The sequence below is a fragment of the Kazachstania africana genome, chromosome 3 (assembly GCF_000304475.1).
Source record: "Kazachstania africana CBS 2517 chromosome 3, complete genome".
In the NCBI taxonomy this organism is placed as follows: domain Eukaryota; kingdom Fungi; phylum Ascomycota; class Saccharomycetes; order Saccharomycetales; family Saccharomycetaceae; genus Kazachstania; species Kazachstania africana.
Genome location: NC_018942.1, coordinates 1,173,706 through 1,190,048, shown reverse-complemented (window position 1 = coordinate 1,190,048; position 16,343 = coordinate 1,173,706). Strand labels below are relative to the sequence as shown.

Below are 16,343 nucleotides of genomic sequence, written 5' to 3'. Positions count from 1 at the left end.
GTTTATTGAATTCTTTGACGGAGCAGAGAGGCAGACCTTCATAATTGAAACTCGGATAAGATTTATCTTATTTTAGGAAGTAAAAGCGAACTCTAAGTCTAAAAATAAACGAGACATCGAAAGAGTCAGGAACGATGATCGGTAGCCTTGATCTTGTAACAAAATTGTTTATATATATAATCATATGGATTATCCAGCAATGCCCAAATTGCTTGATTTACTTGCTGCATCGAGATAACTGAAAACCCGGTATCAATTTCCCTTTTTTAGATAGAATACAGAAGAGATCATCTGCAAAAAAGAGGAAAGTCACTATCTAACCGTTCAAATGGTGAAAATAGAAAGTTTTACTAGCTTAAAAGGAGGGTCTATGCCGGATAATAGTGATAATGACTGTTCCGTTCCGCAAATAGGCGAATATTCGAATAAATACATGGAAGAATATGCATCCGCATGTTCTAGCGGTAATTTACCGGCTGTTCAGCAATTAATTGAAGGTGGTAAAATCAATATAAAAGAGGACTATGATGAAAAGAATCATATTACAGGTCTTCATTGGGCGGCATCGAATAATAAACTCTTAGTCGTAGATTATTTAATAAGAAAGGGTGCAGACGTAAATATAAAAGATCATAATACAGGTTCCACACCGATCCAATGGGCGGCAAGGTACGGGTACGTTTATATTGTTGCTTTCCTTTCGAAAAATGGTGCAAAATTAGATGCATGCGATTTTAATGGTTCTAATTTACTTCATACAGCTGTAATCAGCTCTAATGTTATGATGGTACTATACGTATTATTTTTTATCGTCGATAAAAATCATATTAAAGTTGACGCACAGGACTCGAATGGTAGAACTGCTTTATATTGGGCAGTAACCCAAGGGGATAGTTGGACCGTGGAAGCATTGATCAAATATGGAGCCTCTCTCTCACTACCGGATAATAGTGGTGTGAATCCGCTATGTGTGGCGATAGCAAAAGGTTATAAAAAAATATCTTCATATATATTGCAGCATTATGATGACTACGAATTTGAAACGGAGGCCTATGACTCTTGTCTAGCGACTGCACAAAGGATGAGGGCTACTGATATTTTTTATTCTATTCTGAGCAATAATAATTACACTACGAAGGGTCAGCGAAAGAAGCCAATATCGATAAGCGTGCGGAGAAGAGAATTTTCGATTATCTTGTGCACATATATCATGATATGGTCATCAACCTATATTTTCTTGCAGTGCACCCTCTTTATTGGCTTGCTTTTATCTAGTATGATTGCAATTTTCACTGTTTTTTTCATTCAAAAAACTCTAATCATCACTTCAACATCAGAAGCTTCTGGCAGGAGATGCAAATCGCTGGTGTTGTCACCATTTTCCTTGGCTACTTTTTCCTCAGTTTTGATTGCTATTTTAACCGTAGGTGCTGCAGAAATGAGAGACATTTGGCGCCCCTCATTATATTATACCATTACTTATTTATTAGGTACGCTTTTTGTCACCTATCTCCTTCATTATGTCTACACTTCAGATCCAGGAAATATTCCCCCAGAATTTTCCCATGACAAAATAAGACAAGATATGGAAGATCTTTTGTCACTTAATAATTTTGACGTATCCGGCTTCTGTTTGACTACCTGGGTCAGAAGGCCCTTTAAGAGTCACATCTCACCTTTGCAAAAGAAACGAGTTGCAGGGTTTGATCACTATTGCATGTGGCTTTATAATGACATTGCATTGAAAAATCGTAAAGCCTTCTTCTATCTTTTACTAGCGTTACAAATTTTGCTTTACTTCCACATATTCCTCTGTGTCAGTTATTTCAAAAGTATCCAAACTGCAGCCTGGAATAGTGCCTCTATCTTACCATTTGAAGCCTTAAAGCAAGTATTAGCTGAGAACAAGAAAGTATTACTATCTCTGATCGTTGCGACTTTTCAGTTGCTGATAGTGACAAACTCCTTTGTTTGTCAATTACTTACCGTCTTGCAGGGACTAACCATCCAAGAAGCTAAAATGATAAAGAATTTTTTATATCAAGAGACTACTGATTACCAAAGATATAGGGAATACTTCAATTTGCGTACAGAGAGCCTGATTATATATAATACCGTTAATAATCTTGCGTCAGCAACAAAAATAAGACCTTTAAAGGTAATAAAGCTCAGGGAAAGGCTACCAAATAAAAATGCCAGGAGAAGATTTCTTTCTCTTTACAATATACTGAATATGTGCGGCTGGTCAACATTAGTGATACCAAAGAGAAACAAAGATAAGATGAATCTCCTAGCGAACGAAGATATCATAAACCCCATATATTATGGATGGAAAAGAAATTTAGCAGACTTCTTTTTGACAAGTGATGAAAATAGTTCCCTCCTGTGCCGCCTCCTTCATTTCAATACGACTTCAAAAGCCCTCTTGAATGGCAAGGAAACTGACTTCTTTACGCTATATAGTCTTCCCTCTACTAGAAACCACGTCTCTTCTGCAACAAGGCTGGTGTAATATGAAGTTATCTTAATCTTATTTATTATGTATTTTAGCCTATAAAGCAATAATTTCAACTTCGAGCCGGACGCGCATCTCTTTGACTTATTATGGAAATACCACAAAATTTTCTTTACGCGTAGCTGACATATAGCATATATATGGGAAAAGTCTTCGAGCCTTTTCCATAAAGCCTTAATGTGCAATTATAAGGCCTAATATCTATCAGCAATATTAATCTGAACATACCCAAACAGTTCAAATGGGTATTCAAGGGCTGCTACCTCAATTGAAGCCTATCCAAAATCCAGTCACATTACATAGATATGAAGGTCAAACACTTGGTATAGATGGCTATGCATGGTTACATAGAGCAGCATTCGCATGCTCCTATGAGCTAGTGATGAATGAGCCTACTGAAAAGTATTTACAGTTCTTCATCAAAAAGATTAGGATGTTGAAATCCTTCAATATTGAGCCCTATTTTATATTCGATGGGGATTCTATACCTGTAAAGAAGAATACGGAATTGAAGAGACGGGATAAGAGAGTAGAGAATAAAGAAATGGCAATGAGACTATGGAATGCTGGTGAAAAGAGGAATGCAATGGATTTCTTCCAAAAATGTGTCGATATAACTCCAGAAATGGCTAAATGTGTCATAGAATATTGTAAGATCAATAATATTAAGTACGTTGTTGCACCTTTTGAAGCTGATTCACAGATGGTTTACCTGGAGAAGAAAGGTTTGATACATGGCATAATCTCCGAAGATTCTGATCTTCTTATTTTTGGATGTAAGAAACTGATTACAAAGTTGAATGACTACGGTGAATGTATAGAAATTCGCAGAGATGATTTTTCCAGACTGCCCAAGAAGTTTCCATTAGGACAGCTTAATGACGAACAAATAAGAGCTGTGGTATGTCTTTCAGGATGTGACTACACAGATGGTATACCTAAAATTGGTTTATTGACAGCTTTCAAGTTAGTAAATCAATGGAAACAGATGGAAAAAGTTATTTTATATTTACAAAGAGAGGGCAAGTGGAAAATTCCAGCGAATTTTTTGAAGGAGTATTCACTGGCTAATTACGCCTTTCAATTTCAAAGAGTTTTTTGTCCAGTGAGTAATCGATTGGTTACCTTGAATGAGATTCCAAAAAGACTAATAGATTCAGCTTCAGATCTGCTTTTGCAATGCATCGGACCCGCTATAAGTTATCAGAATAAAGAAAAAGGACAAATTTTAAATGAAGAAGAGATTGATCACTCTTTGCATGCAAGAATGGCTCTCGGGGAGTCTAGTCCCTATGATTATCGTAAACCATTGATCAGTAGAGAGTGTAAGTTACAGCTAGTCTCCAAATCAGAGGTAAATATCAAACTTCCATCTCAGGTGAGAAATAAGTTAATAGATTCTTTCTTTGATAAGACCAAAAATGTTACTCCGAAAGCCGCATCTGCTACTCTACTTCGAAACAGTTCTATTACAAAAACAATTTCAGGACTTGGAAATTCGCAAATGAGAGATATTACAAATAAATTATCAAATACCATATCTGTAAAACGTCGTAAATTGCAATTAGATGAAGACAGTTTTGAAACTTTGAATACTTTACCAACAACGAGCAAATATTTTCGAAAAAGACAACTTACACCAGAAGTACGCCAAGAACTTGGAAACTCTAAACTTAAAGAATGTGGATCAGAGAGTGAAGTTGAAACAGAAATACCAGATTCCTGTTTTTCAACACAAATACCTAGTTCCTTTCAGGAACTTTTACGAAGAACACCAACAGCGACAGCTGAGGACGGTGGGGACGGTACTGATGAGACTGATGAAAAAGATGTTGTAACATCAGAGGACGAAGACACGGAAGATATCTCCGAGGTTATTAGTGAGCCATCTGTTGCAAAAATAAATAAATTTGATGCGAAAAGTTTATTTATCATGAAAAAAAATAGTTTGGAGGGAGAGGAAAAAGCTGGGGAAATTTTGCAAACGAGAAAACTTTCGAGATCCTCCACTATTTTAGATAAGTTTAAGTATTCTTCATTGAATGCGAATACAAACGAAGCTGAAAATAACATTGCTTCTAGGGTACCTTTGTCGACGCAACACCCGAATAAAAATGGACGACTAATAGCCTTCCTCCACAAAGCATCCGAAGTGAGCACAGAAGCAGGTTTTAGCGAAAAAAAAAGACCTTGTTTAAGAAGAAGTATTGTTCGTACTACATCAAGCGGTAGGGAAGATAGTCGCATGGAAGTTTCTTCACAAAAGCGGACTATAACTACTAGGAATACTATAAACTTGACAGTTTCTGCGAGTCAAAGTGATGATCATGGAAAACCTGTTAGCAGACCTGCCTCGAGATCCGTATCTTTATTGACTAAATTTGTATATAAACACGAATGATCGAGATAGTTGAGAGAAAGGACAATGAAAGGAAAAAATATATTTAGTGGGGTCATACATCAAATTATCCCTGTACATCTTGCGCCTTCTTCCATCGATTCAGTAAGCAAATAAATATGCATAATTATTTTTTTTATTTTCCAGCGTCTTCTTCCCCTTAAATCTTGGACAGCCAAGTAAATGATGTTGCCAAGATAATTACTTAAAAGATCAGTTACAATGAAATGGGTAAACTGTTCCCATAAAAGTATAAAACTTAGAAGTTAAGGGAAAGAATACAAGTAAAAGGAATTCTTGCGCTTTTTCAAACACAATAATCTCCTGAAACGTTCTCTTTGTTTGCTATATTTTCTTGTATGTTGGGAAAATTAAATAAGTTTAGTTTTCTTAGTAACTTGAGTGAAGAAAAGAGTTTTTTTATTTAGCGGACTCTACAGAAGAGTGTGTAGCTTTTTTGCGGGGGTATATCCCCCATTATGCAGAAACCTTTTAAATGAGCTTCTTGTCTCTTTTCAGTAAAGAAGACGGTTTGAAAAGTTATTTTCCTTATTCGTTATTCTCCATGGAGAAGATTTCTGGTACGTATTTCGTTACTGAATCTAGTCCGCTGTATATGAGACTCCGACCTCCACAATGTTGTGAGAAAGAGAGAAGAAAGAACTAGGATTCCACTGCTGAAGAGCAAACACAGAATTTTTGAAGATGCATTTTCGCCAAGAGTGAAGAAAAATTTGTGCCTCAATATCACAGGGGATAAGAACAACTAGCTACAAATGAAGAAGGAAGAAAAAGCAGAAGTTCACTTCGCTCCGGCTGCCCTGACTCAAATCAAATAATAGTGGAGTCGTTCCCAAATTTGGTCAGCGAAACCTGGCTGCATGCGGCAATTACTCTTTTGGGAAGGGCATTTGGTGAGCTCGAGCACTATTTATCCGAAGGAAGGTATTTTACCAGAAGGCTCCTAAGCTTTTTTAAAGAGCCTGCCATATATGATTCACTAATTGGTAGCTTGCCTTTCCTCTGCGGCAGTATCTCCATGAGGCATACACGTCCTTCACTGTGAAAAAGAAATATCTGAACAAAAAAGCAAATAAAAAAATTTTTCCATCGTTTTATCCCCGAGCGAGAATTTAATGCGCTAGACAGTAGCTGAGAGGCTAGGCAGGGGAAAAAAGATGGGGATGAACCTTAGAGTTCAACGCAGCATCTATATGCGCGGACGGGCACAAGTCGGAGTGCAGAGATCGAAGTGCAGGCCGCACATTACTTCTTTTGGGTATGGTGGAGAATATACTCAAGCCCGAGGTAACTCTTCGAAGCTGAAGGAGAAATCAGTAGGAATGGGAGATATGTCTTCGAGTCTGGAGCGGCCTCAACTTCGACTTCGGATTACTTTACTAACAAAAGAGGGAAGAGAAGCTAAATGCAGATACAGTTGACTGCTTTGCTTTTGATCCAAGTGTGGAGAGTTTCGGTAGACAAACAACGGCGAGTCTTCAGAACATGGCCCTTCCATTTGCAACTGTCACATTATAAAAATGCCAGAAGTAGAAATGGAAAGTATACATTTTTTTTTCTTTCTTTCTGTTGTTATTTTTTTCTTTTCCCTCTTAAGTACTTCTATAGTTCTTGAAACTTATTTATATTCCATCTAGTTGTACATGCTTCTTATATTCCTCTAGTTTATCTCTATTTATTTTCCCAGGTTTAGATGAGTACAGCAAATGTTAAGGCGACTACTGTTATTAACCAACCCATTAACAATATATACGACGAAAGAAAGATGACTTTTATTGAAAGTATACATTCACAATCAAGTATCTTTAACAAGAATCCTAATATCCCACAATTCGCAGATGATACTCTGTTCCAGATGTTACACAACGGCTCCATAGATCAAAAAATGAGTGGCACAAGCTACGGTGCTTTAGATCCATATGAAGGATCAACTACTGCTGGAACAAGATCTAATTCTTCAAGACAATCTACCACTTTCCCTTATCAATCCTCATACACTTCCTCAGAAAGTTTGGTACTACAACCCAAATCTTTGGTGGACAATAGCGACCCAGATTCATTCGTTACACCAATATTCCCAAATGAGCTGTTCGATGGTAATGGAAGACAAGATGGTAAGTCTAATAATTTTGTTAATTTCGAACCATCCGATTCTAAAACTGACCCCAACAATCAAATAGCATCAGACTTAAGTTTCCATCCAACAGATGAGACCGATACTATGGTTGCTCGTCCCCGTGATGATCCAAAGGAGCTTTCAGATAAACTTAAAAATAGAAGTGCGAGAACTAGGATTAAGAAACCAAAAAAAATTAAAACATCACATAATGCCATAGAAAAGAAATATAGGCTAAATATCAATGACAAAATCTCACGATTAAGAGATATAGTGCCTACTCTACGTGTTACTCAAAAAAAATTGGCTCATCAAGCTATAAATGACATAGACCTTCATCAGTTGGATGGTCTAGAGCCAGCTCGCAAACTGAATAAGGGCAGTATATTGAATAAGACAATAGAATATATCAACCACTTACAGTCAAAATGCGATGAATATAAATTGAAAAATAGATTTTTGGAGGACACAATAGAACGGGTATGCACCGCAGAAGAAAGTGCGGCAATTTTAAAGCAGGCAGAGGGCATACAGACGCTCCCACTTCCCTCAATGTACTCTACAATTACTAATGACAATTCTAATGACAACCTATCCTCCTTTGATGACGTGAAGCATGAGCGTCCCGAGATAATAGACTCTTCCAATATACTGCTTGGGGATTTTGCTAATGAAAAGACACTGATCAAATCAGAGGAAGTGGATAACAGCAGGCTCCTTTCTACCAGGTTCAACTCTGGATTCGACCTTAATGGTTTATCCATGAGAGATCCGAGCTTTCTACTAAGTAACAACACTAATAATGACCGCATATTCGAAAGCTAATTCTTTGATAAAAATCTTAATTCCCATTGTTTTTCTTTTCAAGTTACATATTAATATTAATAATTTTATATAATCTGTGCAATGTTTAATGTTGAAAGTTAGTGATGAATGCACTGCGTCCACAACAAGAGATGATTCCTATATTGATGATTGTGTTACGCTCATACATCGTACTGGCCAAATGCATGGTACAAGTTGACGGCAGACTAGTGGGCCATATGAGAAATACAATTTACCTATGTCGAATTGACGTGTCAACAGGTAGCTCTGACTGAAAAATGAATCTGTTATACATCCGTTATTTTCAACAAGTACAGAAAATCGTAGTATTGTACGGTACGTCACAAAAGCGTTGTGATGCGATTCAGATCTTTCCTATTCCATGATCCAGATCTCTTCTGCTAAACTTTCATCGTGAAAACCAGAGTTGAGACAAGCCACCAAAAGTTTCTTAATATTATCGTAACCTACAGACGTGTGTATCTTCATTTCGTTCGGAGTGCTTTAGCATACTGAGACAGATTACAGAATATCGCTGATTCATGTATAAACATTATACGTATCAAATGGCGAAGACATAATGAAACTTTTAAAAAATAAGTGCGCAAGCCCGGAATCGAACCGGGGGCCCAACGATGGCAACGTTGGATTTTACCACTAAACCACTTGCGCTGTTATTTTGTAGCTAATGATAACTGCAACTGTGACCATTATAAGCTCTAAATATCGTAGTTGAAAAGACAATAGACTTGCTGGAAATACTAGACATGCTGGAAATAACATTATACTGACATTTCAATGTTCTGATAGTTAGAATGACAAATTTAGAATGTTCTAGAAGGATTAAATTACATAATAATGAGGTAATATGAGAAACAGTAAATTTATCGGTAGTTAACATTACATAATAATATGGTAATGTGATAAATCGATGAATTTATCGGCAGTAAATATTAGAGAATATTACAAATATGATTATAGAACATGGAAAAATGCTACAAAGCATGATATGTTGGAAATTGTATAAATACTCAGGTGAACACTGAACTTTGATCAAAGTTCAGTGTTCACCTGAGTATTTATACCTTTTCGAACACATTTTGATTTATGCCCATTATCATGTTCTAGATTTATGAATCAATACGTTGTCATAATTATCGTACCATAATTATTGCATGATAATATGTATTCGCGTTTATCACGCCATATAAGGTTCATGTCAATATATTGTCGAGTTTATCACACCATAATTATTTCGTGTCAATATATGGTCGTGTTTATCACACCATAATTATTGTTCATATCTTCTCTAACATTCTAAATTTGTCATTCTAACTATCAAAACATTGAAATGTCAGTATATTGCCATTTTCAGCAGATTGGTAAATAACTACAAAGAATGTAAATGCTGGAAACGCTAGATAAGGCTAGATGATGCTAAGAGTCGATTATAGAGGATATCTCGGATGCATATTTGAGATATCGTTTTGTAATCAAATGCAAGGTTTGATCAGAGTCTAGTTCTACGGATATATTAAGCCCACTCAGACGAGGCCGTGAGAGAGTATCTTCGGATAAACCTCGACAAAATTCTTCATGGGAAATCGATTCTAGATGGAATCGATTGCAATCCAATTATTATATAAGGGATGAAATAAGAACAGAACTTCCTGGATTATTTCATTACTTTCGTTACGTTATGTACATTAGAAGAAAATATGTATCGACTTATTACGATAATTACTGAATAAAATAAAGAACTTATACTCTTACAAGCTTATCATGTCTAACAACACTATTAACAACAACAGTCACGAAGGTATGGATACTTCCAAGAACGTTTCCGTCCACTAAACACTACAGTTTACCATAACAAAAACATTCGCTGCTTGTATAGATACAAAGAAGCTATACGATGTCTTACAAGTAACAAGTGAAAAATTTTCATCATGTCGTCGACGAGAGTACTGTGAATTATGAGGTATAAATAGATGTCATCTAGCATCGAGAGAACATCTGTTCCTCTCTTATTGATGATACTTTTGGTATAGAAAAAAATTAGGACGAATATTGGTTTTTACTATGCAGTTTAGCTTTGATTCCACACTTCATTTTGTTTGGTATAATATAACTAACCTTAGATGTTACTTATTAGTACAATGTCATCGATTCGCAATACCTGAAGAGAGGACAAGAGAACTATCGGTCAAATTTTTGTCATACTGAGGACTTCCACACTATAAAAGGGAAATCTTCCTCACATTTGTTTCTTAATTTTATTTACTTTATAATTCTATTTGGAAAAAAGACAGGACGCTTTTAGCTACAGTTCTACGATCAGATATGTTTCCACTGCTCCTATTCCTTGAATTAGAATATGCAGAAGCCGTGCTATATTCCCTCTGTTATCATCGGTCTGGTTACTGGATTGAACTTGCACTAATTTTCTTACAGTATATACTTGGGGAATTACAACTTTTTTTAATATTTTCTCTCGATACTAATGCGCATATAAATATGACCTCACTCTAAGACGCTCTATGCGGACTACACGAGGCTTACAGTGAGGAAGATACAATAGGAAAGTATGCATGATATGTGTTGCTGAACAGTGAATAAGTTCTGGAAATAGCCTTACACTGACATTTCTAACACATTCCAATGTTTTGGTAGAATCATGAAACTGTGATCTGGATTGCCATTTAATCTTAATGTTTCCATACATCTAATCACATTTCAAAGTTTGTTCTGTACTGCATTTTCAAGCTGAGAGAAAAGTTGCCTCAAATAGCACTTCTATGTACGCACTGCACCAAGAACCTCATTAGAATTGAATATAAATTGCCATTTTTGGATATATCCCGTCATCGTGATAATCGGAGTAACTCTAAAATTATACGGCGCTATCAGGACCACCCCGCTTTGAAAAACAATCTTACAAGTAGATATGACGTCTTCAAAAACAGTTCGATGTAGCTCCGAATTAGAAGGTACATATTCTAGTGTGGCCAACTGTAGACGCTCAATTGAGGTACAATTTTTCGAGAGCTGAGTTTCGCGCAGTAAGGGATTAGAACGGTGGAAAAAGTTAATAAATCATAGACGAACTTCTGAGGTCACTATCACTGAAGTTCATATACTAATGAAGAGGAGACTACCTAGAAGGCTCTTTTTTAAAACATATAAATAGCTGGCTTTATTCCGAGTTCCCACTGATATTTCGATTCCATTTTATCTATATGCTAGTTTGTAAAAGAAACATACTATTGCAAATCCTTAATCGATAACGGTTTATTGATTTCTGAATAGGTATTGACATTTACATTTTACAAAGTCCTTTATTTTATAAATAAAAACAAGATATTTACTTAATGTTTTTTTTAGTGCTATTCTTCCTCATCCGAGTCGTTTTGTGCGAACTTACTCTTCCAGATGTCACATTTCCATCCTCTCCAGCTGACTGTTCAGAAGGATCTTTTATGATAACTCACGAAGGCTTCGCCTATTGGGATGGTGATTTGCCTACTGATGGTATAGACGGTTTGGAAGATGGTTTTTGACGATTTTCTAGACGCTGTTCTAGACGGTACCGGAACTACTCAAGCGTTTAAATTATCTGACTCTGGACTTGATTTCGGTCTTTTCGGAGGTATTCAAGTTTATGCTGGTATGACTAACCTGTTGACTCTTTTTAGTGGTTACGCTACCATCTTGAATAGTCTCAGCAACTATTTATATTTTGAGTCTCATACAGGTGACCCAAAAACTACTTATGGTTTTATTGTTGCTGAGGAAGAACATGAAGATTATGTTGATGAAGCTGTTAAGACATGGAGTATGGGTAAGGGCTATGATTTCTACACTAGTACCCAATCTATTGGTAATGTTAACATCTGCCAACAACTAGCGGAAGAAGCTTATGGCCCAGTTAACTCAGCCGATTTTGGTGAATGTATCTCAATTTTCTATGATTCATCAAAGACTATTGAGGAACAGACTGGTTTGACAGATGACCTATTGTACATCTACAATAATGGTACGGTTTCCTTTAATGACGGAGACAAAATCTGTATCTCCATTGGCACAGCAAGCGAATAATAATCGCGTCAATATTTGATCTATGATTATGAACACATTTCTTTTTGTTCCTCTGATTTCAGTAACATGTTATTGACTATTTTTTTTTCTTTTATGTTCGTGTATGGCCACGATAACTTTTTATCTTATTCTCTTTTTTATGTATTGAAACACTTAATTTAAAATATTACAGGGTGATTTTCGAGCTCTGTATATCCGTTATTGCTTTCTCTCTTTTAGTTTATCCATGGGAAGCTGCCCGTCATTTTTGAATTAGTTTTATTTAAGGTTATTTTGCATCCTTGTGAAGTACATAGCTTTAGCAATTTTATACTTCTCTCAGTCAACGACAGTAAAATTGTTGACCCTTTTAAACTTACTATGACTAAAGCCAACAAATGAAATTATATAAAGTGGAACATGAGATGCGGCACATAAAACGTTCCTACTGAATATTTACCTAAATCATTAACTGTAGAAATACAACTATGAAAATCGAAAATTATATAGATCTCCATAAAATAAAAGTGATAAATATTATAATAATTATATCTAAGAGCAAAGTTCTGAGATGCTCTAATAAGAAAGACAGTATTTGAGAGTTAGAATAACAAATTTTGTAATGTTCTAGAATCATTGAATTGCATAACATGAGGAATGAGAATTTAGATAATGACCGAAGGAACTTAGTATTATATGTCAAACTGTGATGGAAAAAGTGCAAATGCTCAGATGAAAACCAAAGCCTGATGAAGAATACTATCACAGTATATTATTTTATGTCTTGATTACGTTAGAGATCACAAGGGTCTATGGTATTCACAGTAATTAATATAGACCCTTCAGTCAGTTCACTGATTCACAGCATATGAACAATAAAAATGGCATATTATTCTGAGGAACTTCCTTTTTTGAGCTCACAGTTATATGATGAGTTAATCCTTATCAATTCCAAAATTCCGAGGGTCATATAAGGCCTCAAATAATGTGACTTCGGGAAATCACTGCTCTGGGTAATTTTACTGGATTTTGTGCTTGCTGGGATCTTTTTGCAGTATGAATGGTTCAAGCTTAACCCTGTCTGTCTTGTTTTGTGGCGAATAATGAAATAAGATGTGTACCCAAAAATAGCACAATGCTAGGGATAAAAACAGAGAAAGCAGTAAAAGTGAGCAGTGCCAATAGAATATATCTATTATTGAATCAAAGGAGGAGAATGAAGAGATAAATTCTTCTTTAGAAAACTCTTCGAATTGCTTTCATCCAAAATTTATTTGATACAGTTTACTACATAAGCGGAATAATTTGCACATAATTTCTTGCATTCTGTCGCCGACGTCAAGAAGAATCAGTAATTTATTATTTGAAATAGCCATTTTATTTAGCGGCTGATATTTTTAAGTTAATAATCAAATATAAGAAACTTGATATTTTATTGAGCGTAATTCCAAAGTTATCACTGGCCTTGTGTGAACTAATTATAAATAAAAAAGTTATTATAAAAAATTGATCGATCATTCATTCTCTCTTTCACATATTTATACGTTTCTAACGCTCTCTCTATCTGTAAACTTTCATATGATTTGCACTATTTAAATTTTGATAGTTTGTTTGATTACAATCCATGATATAAGCAGAACATATTGTTTTAGAGTTACCGTAAATTTGCTACCTTTGCCATTAATTTATTGTGAATCGCAGTATATTGTCAACTCCAGCAATCTGATATCTGTTGCTAGTTTCTGCCAACCTCAATCATCACTGTGTCCATTCTCTAACTTTGGGCCCGTCTGTACATGTCAAAAATTCGTTTCCAGGGAAAGATACTTCGTTACTTTGCTTGTGACCAACAGTAGGGTTTTTAGGCTCCTCATTTTCTATTAGAAAAAATTAAACCTGTTTTCCTAGTCTCTTGATAAAATATGTTTTATTGAAGTTAATGACTATCCGGAATGCCAATTCATGGCTACCAGAATATGGAACGAAGAGCTTGTCAAGAAATACTCTCTAAAGAAACTTAAAAAGGAATATTAAATTTTGAAAAAAAAGATGCAAAATTATATAGTATCATTAATTACTGTTCTAAAGGTCTCCTTTTGCCTATCATTAGTTACTTGATTCATTATCATGATTGTATATGTAGTTTCTCGCCAGTTCTGTTTCAGCACTTGACATGGTAGCTGTGACAGATATTATTGAACCATGTATACCTGACCCTTTTCCGTTATTTACATTTCGACAAATATTTGAGCTGTCGTCATCAAAAACAGCAGAACTTCTTGTACAGTTGCTAGCGAAATTTTCGTTATTGGTGCTTCTACTTCTCCAGGCACCATTCACAGGCTTTGAAGATTGTCCTTCTTGCGTACGCGCCATTGAAAATGGGTTTGATTTTCTTGTCCTCTCTGTTGAATTGAGCATATGCTTCTTTCTACGATCTCTGAATCTTTCAATACGCGATTTCCATCCTCTTAATGGATGGGACAAACTGATATCCCCCCCAGGGGATGTTTCTTCTATATCTTGGCAGCTCACTGGTTGATTGATTTGAGGGTAGTCTTTTTCATTATAATCCACAGATGGATTTAAGAAAAACTCATCTTTATTGTTGATTCTTTTACCTAAGATAGTTTCTTTACTTAATTTCAACTCTCTTTTTTCTAGTATACCAATTAGACCCCATAGATTAACGGTAATCAAAACTTTTAGGAAATAAACAGCATCATATTTCCAACCATACCGTTTTGAAACCCTGGCCGCAAGGAAGATACTTACAAATAAAAAACTGACGCAAACAAGCATATTATAAACCAATACAGGTATGGTATGATGATAGTCTCTCCAGCTGTATCTTACCTTTTCTTTAAAACTTATTTTTGATCTTCCTTCTATTCTCTTTGGAGATAAAATGAAACCAAAGTTGTCATAAATGAAATAGATCACCAGTACAAAAAAAGCAACACACGTTAAGCATTCAACCGCTTTATAGAGATGTTCTACCGTAGTTGTATGAGTACATATAAGTGTCAACAGCAAAATGTTATCAAAAGTGCTAATGATCGTAGCTAATGTAAGAATTGCTCTTACCTTTGTTCTCATAAACGATGGCAACCATTTCCAGTTTAGTACCTTATTGTTTTTGATATAAATGAAATACGAAATGTAAAGCCAGTTCAAATTACTTAGAATATTGATTATTAAGTTCAGTACTCTAGAGAAAGTAGCAGTGACGACCCTATCTTCATACAATATTGCATCTTGAAAATTTTTCTCGTATTGCAGTCTTAAAACATGATCATTAGTATACTTCAAGTCGACCGATTGAATTACTGCATAAACCAATACGTAGAGCCTAACTATGATGATTTTTTTGTTATAATTATCAGAAGATAGCAGCATAATAATTAAGAAAAGCATCCAGCCTCCGACACAGAAACTTGTTTCACAGAAAAGAATTACAATCATTCCACTATTGAAATCATCTTTTCTCAGAAAAAATTTCATGTCATCTGTGTAATTGGTTGTTGATAGATTTGTAACTAATTTTTTTAAAAGATGAGTTACGTTTCTATGAGTTTGGAGGGAAGAATATGAAGAATTTTTGCACTGAATAAATAATGTAGGATCTCGTAATATTTGATTAGACAAGGAAGTGTTCAGTGTGCCATTTAAGCGAGTAACTAAAGTTATGTTCCCGCTACTTAATAGATAAGGGTTACATTCATTTTTATAGCTTTGAAATATATTTTCGTACAATAAACCAGAAAGATATGGATTTTCAGCTTCAGATAATTTTAGATATGTAGAGCCTCCGGAAAGTGGTAAAGCAAATTTAGCACGACTATACAAACTTTCCTCATCTGTAGTATCAGATCTTTCCTGTAAAAAGATGGATCCTTGAGGTACGGGGCCACTTTTCAACAGAGGGTCATTATTCAAAGTGGATGGCAATAGGTTCCTTTCAGCTTCTGGAATATGCCGTATGCCATTGTTTTGGTGAGGGTTCGCAATGCAATTTGTTGATAGGAGCAGGAGGCAAAGTAAAAACGTAGTCGATCTATTCATAAATCGTTGTTCTTTAATAATGTGTTTGAGGGACGGAAATAGACTTGTCTTTCTAAATTTGTCTATTCAAAAATTAACAGCACAACCTTTTATAAGGAGCAGTCTGTTTAAAAACTTTCACACCCACTAACTGAAGGATAGTATAAGCTTGAGGATTCCTTACTTCAGCAGTTTGAATGAAATAAGCAGGAATTGTCTATGTTCTTATAAATCTCGAGAGTATTTTTCTTGAATTTCTTTTTGAGAATAATAATTCTCGCCTTGGCAGAAATTCTAAAACCGGATGAAGATGCGTTGCTGCGATCTCGAATGACTTTTTCAGCCAA

At 35.4% G+C, this 16,343-nt stretch overlaps 5 protein-coding genes and 1 non-coding gene across 6 annotated transcripts; 4 read left to right on the top strand and 2 right to left on the bottom strand.

Moving 5' to 3' along the window:
* Positions 1–328: 328 nt before the first annotated feature.
* On the top strand, positions 329–2,512 carry KAFR0C05960 (ankyrin repeat domain-containing DHHC palmitoyltransferase family protein; the record flags this gene model as incomplete). The annotated part of the gene is made up of 1 exon (XM_003956673.1): positions 329–2,512. The coding sequence occupies one exon, from the start codon at positions 329–331 to the stop codon at positions 2,510–2,512; it is 2,184 nt and encodes a 727-aa protein (XP_003956722.1).
* A 244-nt stretch (positions 2,513–2,756) lies between these two features.
* KAFR0C05950 (exonuclease 1 family protein) lies at positions 2,757–4,916 on the top strand (the record flags this gene model as incomplete). Its single annotated transcript, XM_003956672.1, has 1 exon — positions 2,757–4,916. One exon carries the CDS (start codon positions 2,757–2,759, stop codon positions 4,914–4,916), a length of 2,160 nt encoding a protein of 719 aa, XP_003956721.1.
* Positions 4,917–6,627: 1,711 nt separating this feature from the next.
* On the top strand, positions 6,628–7,875 carry HMS1 (Hms1p; the record flags this gene model as incomplete). The annotated part of the gene is made up of 1 exon (XM_003956671.1): positions 6,628–7,875. One exon carries the CDS (start codon positions 6,628–6,630, stop codon positions 7,873–7,875), a length of 1,248 nt encoding a protein of 415 aa, XP_003956720.1.
* A 601-nt stretch (positions 7,876–8,476) lies between these two features.
* KAFR0Ctrna22G lies at positions 8,477–8,547 on the bottom strand. The gene has a single exon. It is a non-coding gene; the product is annotated as a tRNA-Gly (tRNA).
* Positions 8,548–11,424: 2,877 nt separating this feature from the next.
* On the top strand, positions 11,425–11,973 carry KAFR0C05930 (uncharacterized protein; the record flags this gene model as incomplete). The annotated part of the gene is made up of 1 exon (XM_003956670.1): positions 11,425–11,973. The coding sequence occupies one exon, from the start codon at positions 11,425–11,427 to the stop codon at positions 11,971–11,973; it is 549 nt and encodes a 182-aa protein (XP_003956719.1).
* A 2,085-nt stretch (positions 11,974–14,058) lies between these two features.
* On the bottom strand, positions 14,059–16,017 carry DFG16 (Dfg16p; the record flags this gene model as incomplete). The annotated part of the gene is made up of 1 exon (XM_003956669.1): positions 14,059–16,017. The coding sequence occupies one exon, from the start codon at positions 16,015–16,017 to the stop codon at positions 14,059–14,061; it is 1,959 nt and encodes a 652-aa protein (XP_003956718.1).
* Between the last annotated feature and the right edge of the window lie 326 nt (positions 16,018–16,343).